Genomic DNA, 14,795 nt, shown 5'->3' on the forward strand with positions numbered 1-14,795 from the left:
AATTTCAATAGGAGCTCCAAGGGCAATTCTGCGCATGCGGGCATTGGTGAAATCATTCAGGAATCAGGATTCTAGTGGCACGTCATTGTCATCTTTTCTAGGCTCTGCCAGAGTATGTGATTCTAATGAGGTTTAAGGAGGAGCACTTTTATTTCACGGCTGATATTACCCAGAATTGGTGCTCCCCTCGGTGATATGGGAGAAAAAAATCAAAAGTCCTCCCACCCCTGTTGGCTGCCACCTTCCACTGGGTGGCTCAAATTCAATTTCGACAGGAGCGCAAGAGGCAAACTGGATCCTGCAGGGAATGAGGGTCTTATAAGGGACTCAATTGGCAACACACTATTCCCCTTCTCAGGCCCGACAGTTGTTTGCAAATCAAACGAGGTGGAAGCTAGAGCATTGCAATGTGGTCTCAGGTGGTAAACCCATCATTTATCTTCTCCGTTGATTGCGGAAAATGGTTCGTCCAACATTTTGTCATGGGAGAGCGGCTCGTCAAAGGGCCCTTGGAAACTCACAAACATTATATTGGAGATTCGGGACTGCTGCCTCTCTATTCGTACGTGTTTCTCTCACATGCTTAGATCTGCCAATGACAAAGCGGACGAGTTGGTGAGAGATGGACTCGACAAGTTGAGGAAATCCATTCCTTTCGGCCCGGAGGGTGAAAGGGAAGGAGAAGTCCACTGAAGTGCTTTGGTGTTTAGGCTGGCGGCAGACAGCACCTGCTGCTTACTTGGATACTGGTTATTGTTGATATTTACATTGAAGGAAAGCTTGTAAATTTGTGGGACATCTTGCCCCCTACTTTGTATTTGGGTGCTGTTTTTTAGCAATAGAAGTAACCTTTAAAAAAACGCAGGAGCTATAAAATGGTACACAAATGCTTGACTTGGTCGCTTAATTATTGAAGGTGATTCAGCAAGTGTGTTATCATGGGCCTACCAATAAAGCAAACCGACCATAGAAGCTAGCTAAATTTCATTGCAGAAAGAAGGGACCTTGTTCGGAAAATTTAGCCTCAATTTTAACATGAAGAGAGCAACCAATCAAGACGCTGCTAAATTGGCGAAAGATAGTGTTGATAAGGAAGGAGTAGAGATTTTTCTTACAGCCTTATAGGAAGCAAAGGGGAAGAGGGAAAACTAGATGGAGGAACTTCTGTTTTTGTGTCTGTTTACTGCCGTCTTTTTGTCTGTTTACTATGGTATTTTTGGGACTTTGGGCTCAAAACACTATTGCAAATCTGTGGTAGTCAAATACCCTGGTAAACATTCAGTAACATTAGTAAGTCAGTCCAGATGCCCTTTTGTTTTTGCCGGGTACAATAAGAGTGATCAGAGTGATCAAGATGTGTGTGTTGTCTGTGTTTTTTATGCCTTGATTGCAATAATATCACAATAATTATTCATTTTATTCTTATCTGATCATAACTTCACATGCATCCTAGTGCAGCCTGCTTGCTTTAGTGTTGAAAACTCAAACAATCCGCTATTTTATAGCTGAAAGAAATTATTGTTGCAGAAACTATTGCCCTATATAGTTGCAGTTCACAGTGGTTCTGTAGAATGTGATACAAGCAAACCAATTAGCAATCATATCTAGTAAAACTAGGGCGATGATAAATTTGCTACCCCTGTAGGATAATTCGCACCCCTTTAAAGGAGGTTATGTGGCAGACTTTAACGCTTTTTAACATCAATTCACGTTAAAGGGGTGCGAATTATCCTACAGGGAGTGCGAATTTATCATTGCCCTAAAACTATCATGTACTAATCCTTGAATTTCAGAATAACAATAAGCTTCTCATAAACTAATCTTTTGGATTGCCATTCAATAAAAGGAAAAAACTAATCTTTTGAATTTCATAGAGTGGACAAGTAACTGGGAGTAAACATATTGTGGCTATTGGACTTTGATGCCTGATTACTGCGTAGGAAGTGCTTTCTTGTAAATAATAATTTTAAAGTATGTTTCCACACATATGTGTTGTGTTTATTATTATACATTGCTTATTTAATACCACATTTGCTCATTTCCAGGTTAACCAAACAAAACGAGAGCTGCACAATGTCTTCATTAGAAAACTATACAGGTTTGAGTAAACTATGATTCAAAGTAGAACAACAGGTTATTCAGCTTGAATTATTTTCAAACCAAAGTCTGTCTTTGGCTGATTTCACTATGTTCTCTGCTCACTTTTTTCTCCAGAGACAACCTTTTCGAGGAGATGCTTAAGGAACCTGAGGAAGTAGCGACAAAAAGGAAACGTACTCGAGAAACACTCCGAATTTTGCAACAGGCTTTCCGGGTGAGTGATTATACTTACTGAACATTTTGTAGAACTTTATGTAATTTCATATTCATAGATTCTTGTTCCCTTTTGTTTAGACACTGGATGAATTACCACTTGAAGCTGAAGGCATTGCAAAAGGCTACAGTCTCAGCTCTGATCCAACTGGATTGCCAAGGACTCACGACATCCCTTCGTCTGTCTTTGGAACGAGCAGCGACCACTTTACATCTTACTCGCCTTTCCCCAAAAACCAGAAATCCCAGAAGTCATCACACTCGGGGGAGCAACAATCACCGATTCATTCGAACTCGGATGCCAATGGACTCGGATTCTATCCCACAATAAATATGTAAGCATATTAGAAGCAGCTCATTCTACGTAGTATTTTGATTGTACTAGAAGCATTTTTTTTCAGGTAATTAGCTCTCGTCTGGAGCGTTGGTTTTACTCCAGTGCTGGTTTGAAGGAGTGTTATTACATGGGAATCAGGTTGGAGAGTCGCCACTCGTGCCTTTTGTGCGCACGTGAGTACACACCGGCGAACAAGGGTCCAAAAGGGGTGTGATTATCACAAGGACCAGAGTCGAAGAACCGCCTTGTTTATGCAGGGAGAAGGGGCCGAAGTTGCACTTCCCATGCTCTCAAGGGTCTCTACTATAATTACAACTTACAAAGTTTCGGTTTCAGAGCTAATTCGACAAGGCAGATATTTGGAAAGTATGACACCGATTATGAGAAAATTTTGGAAAAAAAAAAGAGGTTACATATTTGTCCATCTCAGCATGAGTTTACAAGATTACATGATTATACGAAAATGAATTCTTCATAGGAGAGAACACATCTCTCTTTTTCGATAATTTGTATACAACATAGGTATATCTATTTTATCTCTACTTATTTTTCTAAATAAGATTCATAGAAAGCATGGAAGGATGGTTAGATGAGCACTTATTTTGCTAGATGGCGATGCGAGTTTAGTTTTCACTGCAGTGTCTTTTCATTAATCTTGAATTTCTTTGGAGCTATACAAACAATATACGAGAAATGAACTAATTATTTGTCAAATTCACTTTTAATTCGGTTTTAATTTGAAAATTATGAAAATTTTCCTATTATAAATGCTTTTTTTATATTTTAGGGAAACCAAGAATAACGGGCTTTTGTTATTAAATCGAATGCTTAACCGATTTAATTAGATATTAAAAAGAGATCAGTGCCCAATGTGAGAAAAGGTTTTCCTGTAAGTAGATTATCGATTCTGTTTTTTATGAATCCTAACTATTATCTATTCTTTATCGATTATGGAGTGGAGATGAATGTAGAGAAGAACTGTACTGATAAAGGGAATTCTTTCCAAAGTCAAAAGTGCAATCAGCTTCGAACAATAAAGAATTTCTAGTCATCTCTTGTAACAATAATGAAAAAAAATTGGGTGGAAAATGGAGGATGCTTCCTTGTCTCCGGATATCTATTCTTTTCTTGTTGTACACCTTGTTTTGACCGTATCGCACCATGTATTATTTTATAACCTAAGGAATCCCTATCTTTTTATTCAAGTATCATTTCAAATGGAGGAATTACAAGGATATTCAGAAATAGGTGGATTCCTTGTAGGCTTTTCTTTCAGGATTATATGGGAAATGGTATTTACGCCCCTTTTATCCCCAGGGACACCCATTTGCCAGTGTACTTTGCAATCGAAACCACTGGATTTTTCTGACATAAAGTACATTAGGTCCCTTTTTGCCATTGATACACTGACGCTGGGTGTCCCTGGTGATGAGAAGGGATGTAAATATCACTTCCCGATTATATCTATGCACTCACCTGGCCGTGTGCGTGCAAAATGACCTGCAAAATCCCTTTTATTAGTACTGATATGTGCAGAAATTCCAAGTGATATGGCCATGGCCCCGGATGATCAATGCAGGCAAACTGTTAATTAGTACGGCCCCTCAAGTGTAAATTCTTGGCTCCGCCTGTTCACCTACATGTGATCATGGTTTATATGGATCGATTCTTTACAAACCTATGGAAAATTTCGGTTATAACAATAAATTTAGATGAAAATTTAGAATTTTTAAGTTATTCAGAAGATTTTGTAACTATGACCTCTACGAATGTCTGATGAAAAACTAGCAATGAACTAAACTTATTTGCACAGCATATTTGGAAATCTGATTTTTTTCATTGTCAGTAGCTGATTTGGAAATAAAGGATCTGATCTGGATCCAAATCACAACACAAAAAGGGCTACAAATGTGAGAAATCCAAATCAAAATCTTCTCGGCGTCCAAATGGGCCCTAAAGAAAATACGGTTTGATATTGATTTTCAACATGATTGTAACTTACATTTAAGGATACAACTCTAGATAAAATGGAACCTACCTATCAAAACTAGACTTGCAACCTTGGGGGCACTTTTTCTCCTCAGATATATACTTGGGATGTCTGGAGACAGCTTTCTTCAGCAGCTTGGGACCTTCTTCCCTAGGTTGGGTTGCAAATGCAAGTTGGACTCGAACAGAGGGAGTGCCAATATCAATTACAGGGCTTGAGAGCCGCAGCACCAAAACTTTTTAAAAATGTCAAAACTCTTTTCAAATGAAATGAAATGTCCTTAAATAGTTGGAGTTGAGCAATCCTCTAATATGCTCCAAATGAGGGTAAAGAGGTCATTTTGTCTAAATCAATTCTAGTCATTGATGATATTAATAATCAAAGGCTGAAATTGATTCTCACACTTGAGGGTTAGCACACTTGATGATTTTTTTTAATCACCTTATGGAGGCAAATTAATCCCTTTTTTGGATGATCCTAAGGAAAACATTATCCTCTCTCATGATTAATTCTCTGCCATAGATCAAAATTTTATCATTGATTGAGAATTAAAACTGCGAAATCAACCGATATTAGTATGATATCCTCAATTCAATCTTCTTTAACAATTGGAGCTCATGCAAGTAAGAGGGAAAATGAATTGAACATATCATTACATCTAGATAGATGCAAGGGTATTTTTGTCATTTTTCCCTTATCAAGGGTGAAGTTAGTAAATAAAATGAGGTGATTTGATAGAGAATTTCAACGTTAAAAAAGCTTTTTATAGGTTTAAAAATCTCTTCTATTTGACTTCTTATTCAAACCACTTGATCTATTTTAAAAAGCGTGGTTGTTTCTATGAGCTACCTAGCCAGGCTTGGCTTGGGACAAGATGAAATTTTTATAAAAGATCAAGGGTATGTTTGGAAGAGATGACCTCTAAAGTGTATTTTTGGAATTTAAAGAAAGGGCAGTGATAAATTCACTCTGATCGAGCAAGGCGGTCTGCATCTCCGTTCCCCAAGCTCCTAACGTGATAAAAGCAGATGGAATGACCCTCAATCTAGTCTAATGATCTCATAAGGAGCTCTGAAAATCTCCAAGGATGAGGAGATTGACCTTCCAACCATCTGATGGCGTTTAGAGGATCCCCCTCCGCCATGAGATTGTCCAAATCATTTTCAAACAACAATCTTATACCCTGGAAGATAGCCCTTGCTTACGCTTCATTCAAATCCGTAATTCATATCGGACTTGAGAATGCCCACTTTGTATTGATGTTCTCATCTCTAAGAGCACCTCATATTCCTGATGCTCTTGGATTCCCCAAACTAGATCCATCAAAGTTTAGCTTCAATCGCCTATGGTCAAATAAAGACCACTACAACATCTTTAACTTCCCAATTGTTGTAGATCTCCTTCCAAATATTTTCATATCTAAGACCGAATAAAGAGAAAACTCAAGGAGAGCTTTAGCCCATGAAACAACTAAATAGATGATCATGTAGAAAGAGTCACAGGCACTTTTGACCATATTCTTTAATGTTATACCACGCAGATGAAAGCCATGAGGACCAGGTTCCTGAGATTTTGCCCTTATTGGGCTAAGGAGAAAAATTCAAGCTATCCAAAAGGTCTGGCATGTGACCTGGAAAGACTTAAGAAATCTCAAAAAGGTATAGAATCTTACTCCAGACATCTCTCGCATACCTATAGTGAATAAGCAAATGGTCAACCGACTCACGCCACCCCCCCCACCCCCCCAAACACACACAGGGCACAATGATCAATAATAAGAGAGTTACATCGGCAAAGGTGATTAATAGTCTAAAGTCTATTTTGAAAAGCAGACGAACCAAACGCTCTAACTCTTAGGGGCATTGGTGTCACGGCCCACACCCCAGGACCCGAAAATCCCTTGGCATGGTGCCGTTCAAAAGTCTTTCCATGCATTGGTTCAGAGTGCTATATTTTTTTTCATTCATGAATTCCAATAAACATACAATCAAAGATTACTAAGATTATTTCCATCCATCTATTCAGTAGTTACATATATCTTAAAAAGGAACATTACATATTTTTGTCTTTCTCCCAAACCAAAACATGACCACATATTCACATTATACATCTTCTCCTTCCTAACTAAAACTTTGATCACATATTTACATTATACACATATTATCTACTAACACAGGCTCAACAAAAAGAACTCTTCTACAAAGCTACTCCAAGATCCTCATTGGTCCCTATCCATTCCTCGAGTCTCGACCCTAAAAACAGTTAAATAACTGGAATGAGAAAAATGTCTCAGCAAACAACTAAGTTATGCTCTATGAGAATATAAATGTCCTACTCATGCTAAAGAGAAACTTACAACATGTTAACATTCAATTGTATAGATATCAGAATAACAATATTTGGCAATTTATGATGCATATTACTTCTAATCATTTCATATTCCATAGCATATATGTTCATGGCTAAGAAATTCTCAGTAGAATTGGTCAACATAAAGGTTAATAATTAACAAGTATAATCCGTCTTGGAGCAAACATATATGAAACAAAGCTTCAAGAGTTATCAAATAACTTATACAATTAACCACATCCAGATGGGTACAAAAACAATAACGGAGGACTTGCGCAAGCCACGATCCCCAATGCCCTTATGGCAGGGATAAACATATGACAGTTTACTGGAGGACCAAGCTAAGTCGACCAATAATCAGATGACACCTTACTGGATGACCCAGCCAAGACGACCAATAATTAGATGATACCTTACTGGATGACCCAGCCAAGGCGACCAATAATCAAATCATTACCAATATTCCACATTGCATTACATTCAATGAAGTCTCAAATAATGAATCATAGAATTTCTATTTGTCAATAAATCATGTAATGTTTGAGTATTCGCAACATGTTCTATATAACATGCATAAGAGAAGAAGGCGTAAATTTCTAATCCCATAGAAATCCATTTGGAATTACCATTGTAAATGGGCATGCTTCACTATTTTAATTTCAACTCTAAAAGTATTGCAAGTTTCTGAGTACAATACGTTTCATTCAATAGTAGACTTCAAGAGCTTCAAATATGCGCAAATTTCACTAAATTCGGACTTAAATTTAAAAAGTTATGATCATTTAAAGTTACAGCAGATATTCACCATTTCTGCTAATTTTTCACATACACTAATATGCTTCGGTGTTTATGTCTTTCAAAATACTAGGAATATTTCGATGTCGTTTCTTATATTGGAAAGTATACTTTGAAGGCTTTGATTTGAATATAAATTTCACTAATTTTGGTTTAAAAATGATTGGTCAAATTAGGTTCAAAGTCAAGTAAGAAATCTGCTCAGATTTCCCGTCATAAACAGACACATCTCACTGGTTTTATCTTAACTTTCAAAACACTAGGAATTTTTCGATTCCGTTTCTTCGGTTGGAAAGTAAGCTTCAAGCCGTTCGATTTGAGTATAAAATTCACCAATTTTGATTACATAATGAGTGGTCGAATTTGATTCAAAGTTAGATCAGAAATTTGCTTGATTTCAACAATTATAGTTATTAAAAAAACCAAGCCTAACTTTCTTAACTCATAGAATTTCTAAGTAAAACTTGTTTCATAAGAAAGAGTGCATATAATCCGAAGCAATAAGTGAAAGATATGATCTAAATCACTTACCTGTAACATTTATGAACCAATAAAAAATAATTTAGTACTTACCTTCTTAACTTTTCTTCAATCCAAGACACAATCTCCTTGGATTTTCTTCTCTTAGTTTTCTCCTTTCTTTTTTTTTGTTCTTCTTATCGCTACACAAGCAACTCTTTATCTTTCTAAAGTGTTCAAGAAGATTCTTGTATTTGATAGATGAGATTCATTAAGCTAATTCTTTTAATTAGTAGCACTAATAAAGTTGTAACTTTATCTTAATCAAGTTTCTACATATTTCTAAGAATCTCTATAAGCTTATGGTCTACACAAGTAACACCAAGTGTGCTCTAGACTTTTCCACACATATGGATCTTCCTACATGGGCCACCTTACATGGGCTCTTCTACATGGATTCACTACATGGGCTTAGGGTCCATGAGCTAATTTATTAATGATGTAGGTGCATTCCAACTATGAGGCACCGATTTTCAATCACGTTTTTAAAGTACTAAATGACAGAATCATGGAAAATAGTAAACTAGAAAGTTGTAGCCCTTTTTGAGAAGTTTCTAACAGATATTTAAGATCTTAATTTGGCCAAGTGGTTGGAGAGTTATGGCTATTTTAGTGAACTGTGTCTGTAGGCCTTTGACTAGTGAATATTTTTGAGTTCCCAAGCTACTTAAACACACAATTAATCTATTAAACGTACATAATAATAAGCCTAATTATTCAAGATAGGTTCTAGTCATTACAACTGGGATGCTCCATACTTTGGAGAGCCACGTGGGAGGGGGAGACAAGCCAAGAGGAGATAGAAAGATGTGACGGAGAAGAGACCAGAGGCATTCCAGATCCAAACCCTTTTATCATAAGAGGTTGTTGGGAGCACCACGTATCCTGCTAGAACCTTACTCTATCTCCACGATGATTTTAAATTTAAACCAAATTTCGGATTTCGGTCAAGACTAAAACCGAAATGCACCGAAATCAAAATTTATGAAATTTACCAAATTTCGGTTGAAATTTCATTAAAATATTATTTTTTATTATTTTACTGAACTTTGGCTCAAAAAAATAACGAAATTTCATATCCTTTTACTGGATTTCGACTGAAATTTCGATTTCAGCCAAGGCCAGAATTTGTACCGAAACCGCAAATTAAAACCATGATCTCCACTATAAACTTTGAATCTAATAAATCTCCTGATAGTTATAGTTTTGGGCACATATTTGTCCATAGATACCCAATTGCTTGGGCAGGAGCCATATTTCGATTCGATTACCTTTGTCCAGAGACTTGACCTCTCTTCTGCATACCTCCACAGCCACTTTCCAAAGCAAAGCTTTATGAACTTCTTTCAATCTTATAATCCCAATCCCACATTCTTTAAATGGTTTGCAAACTTCCACCTAACTAACCTGGTGTATCTTCTTCTTATCATCTACCCCTCCCCATAAGAAGTTCCTTTGTAGTTGCTCAAATCTTTTGATAATGCTTATCGAACACCTGAAAATGGAAAGGTGGTATATTGGAATGTTAGCAAGAACTACTTTAATTAGAGTGATCCTCCCTCCATGAGATACTAAATTCCGTTTACATGTAGAGAGTCTTTTATCCACCCGCTATATTATCGGATCCCAAGCCCTCTTCTTGGGTCGACCACTTTCAAGAGGAAGCTCCAAGTAGGTAGTCACAAGTAGGTAGTCAGAAACTCACCAATCGAGCACGCCGAATTGAACGACCAATATATTTTTCTCTTCTTCACCAAGATGGATGCCAAACATCTTGAATTTACTAAAATTTGATCTTTGACTGGCTACAACTTCATATCATTGCAATATATTTTGGAAATTATTTTCTTAAATGTTTGTTTTTTCAATAATAGATAGCTTTTAATAATAACTAAATAATATTTTGCAAACTAATGACTAATTACCAAAAATTTCAAAATTTTATGAATAGTTAAAATAGAATCTACATAATTGGAGAGTTGAGATTGTCTAATGTGGGATTGTGGGATGGTTCTAAAGGACGTTTTAGGCGGAGTTTTATAGAGTTCCTTCTTCCCCAAAGCAGAAGTGAAGATTTTGGTGGATAAAAATCCCGTAAAAACATCTTTTGAGGAATGGACCATAACTCGCATACTTTCTCGTAAAATTGTTATTGGGTGGGCGGAATAATAATACACTCAAATTTGACCTGCCACCAAAGTATCTACATTTTGAACTAGTAAGATAGGACTGATTTCTAGAATGATTACAAAACACATTTAGCCTTTTTCGATTAGTGTGATTATTTTTTTAAATGTTTTATTATTTTACATGTTTCCTTCATGTCATGTGCATTCATTATGCAGCCAAGTGCATAAACATGGACTTTTTTTTTGCCATTTTATGAGGGAAGTTATATCTTGGCCCTCTCCCTTTACTTGGGAGAACCCCCTCTAGTGTATTTATGACTACACTTTCTACACCAGAGGGAGCTATCCTAAGTACCAAAAAGGGGAGTGATGGGGGTAAAATTAAACTGTCGATAGGATGAAGACACGTGGCGCTGAGCCCATGAAATCCGAAGACTTCTAATATGTTGCCCCTAAAAGAACTCCTAGCATCCAAGGCTGTGACCAGCTGCATCAGCCTCGGACAAGTACAAACCCATCTGTTAGAGTATAAGCCTTGAAAAGCCAGTAGAATGACATTTATTAGTTAATAAAGGTTTATTTCATGACATGAATGGGTAAGTATATTAATGAATGTGTGTCATGTGCTTGTTTATTGACATATGTTCGTCCTTAGGTAGCATAGTAGAAATACCATGCTCAAAGGATTCATAGATCCAAGGGAGCAATGAGATATGACATCTCGGTTCTATGAAAGCCTTAATAGTTCCTAGTTGGGAAAGAGACTAGACATCTCTTTCTGTATACAACTAGCACCAGTCTTGCCTACATGCACGTGTCATGAGGTGACTTGTCTCGGTCATCTGGGTAGTGGACCCTAAGCAAGAAGAGTGGGTACGACGATTGGATCACGTAACCGAACTGGATCAAACAAAGAACAACTTGTGGACAAGAAAGTATAAAGATGTTCTTCCAGTCAGGACCCTTCACATGTCCTTAGACCTGAATGATCTTATTGGTCTATTGGCCCGTTTTAGGGTCTTAGTCTATCTCATAGTGATTCTATTTTAGAGTCACATTCGGATAGAGCTATATCCTAGAGCAAACCCTGGAGACCAATAGTGATACTAACCAAAGCATTCTTCGCCCTAAAATTTGGGGATTGACATCTACAATTTTGTTAGAGCGGTAGCCCTATTAAATAGCCTGGCCAGACGAATTTGATAAAATGTTTATCGGAAAGTTTTATGAAACATTGGATTGTTTTCAATGGATTTTACAAATGAATTTGGAGGCTGAACACCGCTTGACCAAAATGGTATATCAAGAGTGGGCCAAGGGGGTAAATGGTGTCCACCTCCCGTATGACTCAACTCAGTAGATATAGTTACGAAGAAAGGACTTGTACATACATGATGTGATTAGGGGTAAGATGATCTGATGGTCATCTTTAAGGTTACGTCTCGATGGAGGCTACTGACCTAATGCGAGTGTAATTTAACTACAGAGCAAGATCGCGATGGGGTCCACCATAGGGTTCTACAGGATTGACGGTCGGATCCCTGTGGCGATCCCACTCATAACTCGAATGATCCGATAACATCCAAACGGATCAAGGTTCCACATTTTATGTGATTGTACGGACGGATATGATCCGTTAGATTAATGTGGATGTTAATTAGGTATATATATATATATATATATATATATATATATATATATATATATATATATGTGTGTGTGTGTGTGTGTGTGTGTGTGTGTGTGTGTAATATATATATATATATGCATGTCTTTGTTAAGTAAGTAATAAGAGACAATAAAAGATTTTTTTGAAGACAAATTGGAGCCGAAATAACTCCCATTATTATGTATTATGAATTTGATTAATAATAAACATAATAATGTGTAATCCAAATGAGGATAGTTATTCCCAAACCAGTTTTGCGAAAGTTGCGAAATTGGAACAGAATTTGGAATTAGGATAGGACTACACATTTGGATAAGGTTTGTAGGGCCCACCACAGTCCCAAATCAGTTGGAGAGCTGGGAAAAAGAGTCTCAATTACTCAAGGACTTTGAGTTGCACTCAAACTCCTTGTTGGATAAGAATTGCTAAATTGTAGGATCTACAAATCAAGCAATTTGTTTCTAACACCAATTCTTATGAGATAAGACAACAAGGGCTGGAGAGAGACTTCATACACGTTCTCCCATGTATCTTAGGTGTACCCACATAGCCTTGGATGTTTGGGAGAGTCCCAATGGCTCGAAGAGTCTCAATTCAAGTTGGTTTCCCAATTGGATAGGAATTGGGGGAGAGAAACAATGATTTATGAAACCAAAACTCTATTTTCTATGAATGAGAGAGGGCTGAACAAATTTTCAAGTGAGGAATACTCCAAAATTCGTTCTCCCTTGCTTCCCCATTGGAAAATCGTTTTCTATATCTCTCTCTATCTCTCTTCCAATTGAAAAAGTTCAGAGAGAAAGGCTTCCAATCAATTTCTTTATTCTCTACAACAAAGGTATTGATTAGATCAGACCTTAAAGAGGTGAATAAGAGTTATTCACATCCACAATAGTCCGAGCAAATAAGAAGAATCCATCGGTTCAACTTGCGGGGTTCGTGGCGTTTAGAATGATCGCAACCGTTCGAGGAGTAGATCAAGCAGTATGGTAACTTGATTTCTTCTTCAAAGAGGTAGTTCTTTATGTTTAATTAACATAATTAACTAATCTAGACTCTAGGATCTTGGGGAAAACCAAGATCGAAAAGTAAAATTTAAAGTTCTATGAGATTTTTGTTCCGCTGCGCATAGCGATCTTGCAGGAAGGGGATAACATTCCTTCAACATCCTCATCCTCTGCTGGAGTAACCGTTCAATCCTCGACACATAGCCATTTCCAGGCAAAGGGACGACCATCAACCCTCAACATACTGACATCCACCTTCTCCCAAGGCTGTACTACACTATACTTGTCCGCCACCTCACTGGCACACGCTGCCTCATAGGAAACAGGTCACATCAGCTAACCGTCCAAAAGGGAGAGAATCACCCGAACCTTTTAATCGCCTCCATTTCTTGCACGAGCTGTCCCAGAGAATGTGCGATGCTCCAAGAGCGTCCAATCAACTCCATCTTTTGGCGGCCATACATTGCCAGGTGTCAACATGAATAAACAACAAATAACATGGCACCAAGTCTCTGCTTACAAAAGGGAACCTCCTCTCCAAACCTATGGTAAGACACCATATTCCTGTGCTAAGCTCTTATTCTGTTGATCTTGAAACTGACTTGAGTGTTGGAGGGGTTCCATCGGAGTTCCAACTCCAGGTGGTCCTTAGTATGTTGTCTGTGAGTTCAGAGATAGTAGGTTGAGCTAACCTTCTTGTTGCCAATGCCGGACGACGGGCGGGACCGACAACATCACAACCATTCGCTCGCTTAGCCAGATTGAGCACCAAAAGGGCATGTATATCATGTATGTTTCTAATTCTCACTTGTATGGAACAATAATATAAAACCCTCTACAAATCCAATGGTTAGCTCATCTTATAAAGAAAATCATCCTATGAAGCTTTTTCGGAGACAACCTATCTATCTTGGAGACCAATTTAGATCATTCACGTGGGCCCTACTTATACTTTTGCCACCCGTATTTCTTTGCGGAAAAATATGCTCAAATATTAAGTAATGAGATTTTATATGATGCATGGGCATGTATATTAGGAGATCTTATATGGTGTAAGCCCTTATAGCCCCGTATTTTTTCAAAAAGTATATTGTTTCAATAAGTACTGTATGGACCACACTATAGGATGATCCAAACCGTCCATGTGATGGGCCACAACGTAAATAGGTTATGCCCAAAAAATCATTTATATAGGATGATCCCAACCCTCCGATCTAGAGAGGAGCTGCATATTATGGAAACCTCTATGGATCGGATTGTAAGGGCTTACGCCATATAAAATCTCGTATTCTAGTTATTATAAAAGAAGAGGAATGATAGATACAAGTAAGTGGGCAATGATATTTTCTCCCCCTTGCAGTTTGCCCCTTTTTCTTACCTGGGACAGCTCCCTATACTGTAAACGAGTAGTCATAAATACAGGAGAGGGGGCTGTACCAAGTAAGAAATGGGGACCTATATATCACTTCCCTGGTCAAAAGTCTAGAGGTGCAACTTGGGTTGGGCTCAACCCGAATCCGACGGGTTCAACCTGATTTTGGCTTGGGTTGGGTTGGCATTTTCTCGGGTTGGGTTGGGTTAGGGCTGGGAAAAGCCACCCCGATTTAATTTCGGGTTGGGTTAGGGTTGAGGCCTTTGCAACAAGATCCCACCCGAACCTGACCTCCGTCCTCTAATTTTCTCATGA

At 37.8% G+C, this 14,795-nt stretch overlaps 1 protein-coding gene across 2 annotated transcripts in view; it reads left to right on the forward strand.

The window, feature by feature from the left end:
* The window catches only part of LOC143849819 (dynamin-related protein 3B-like), a 65,090-nt gene extending 61,832 nt beyond the window's left edge, over nucleotides 1–3,258 (forward strand). Inside the window, exons 18-21 of one of the 2 annotated variants that reach the window (XM_077359023.1) lie at nucleotides 2,046–2,098; nucleotides 2,215–2,314; nucleotides 2,395–2,648; nucleotides 2,715–3,258. In XM_077359023.1, the coding sequence (XP_077215138.1) occupies nucleotides 2,046–2,098; nucleotides 2,215–2,314; nucleotides 2,395–2,648; nucleotides 2,715–2,718 (411 nt within the window). In that variant the 3' untranslated portion in view covers nucleotides 2,719–3,258. The remainder of the gene's footprint in view (nucleotides 1–2,045; nucleotides 2,099–2,214; nucleotides 2,315–2,394; nucleotides 2,649–2,714) is intronic. The other variant, XM_077359022.1, reaches the window with a different exon arrangement.
* The last annotated feature ends 11,537 nt before the right edge of the window (nucleotides 3,259–14,795 follow it).

The sequence above is a fragment of the Tasmannia lanceolata genome, unplaced genomic scaffold (assembly GCF_043159265.1).
Source record: "Tasmannia lanceolata isolate RefF3 unplaced genomic scaffold, GAP_Taslan_0.1 ptg000018l, whole genome shotgun sequence".
NCBI lineage: Eukaryota > Viridiplantae > Streptophyta > Magnoliopsida > Canellales > Winteraceae > Tasmannia > Tasmannia lanceolata.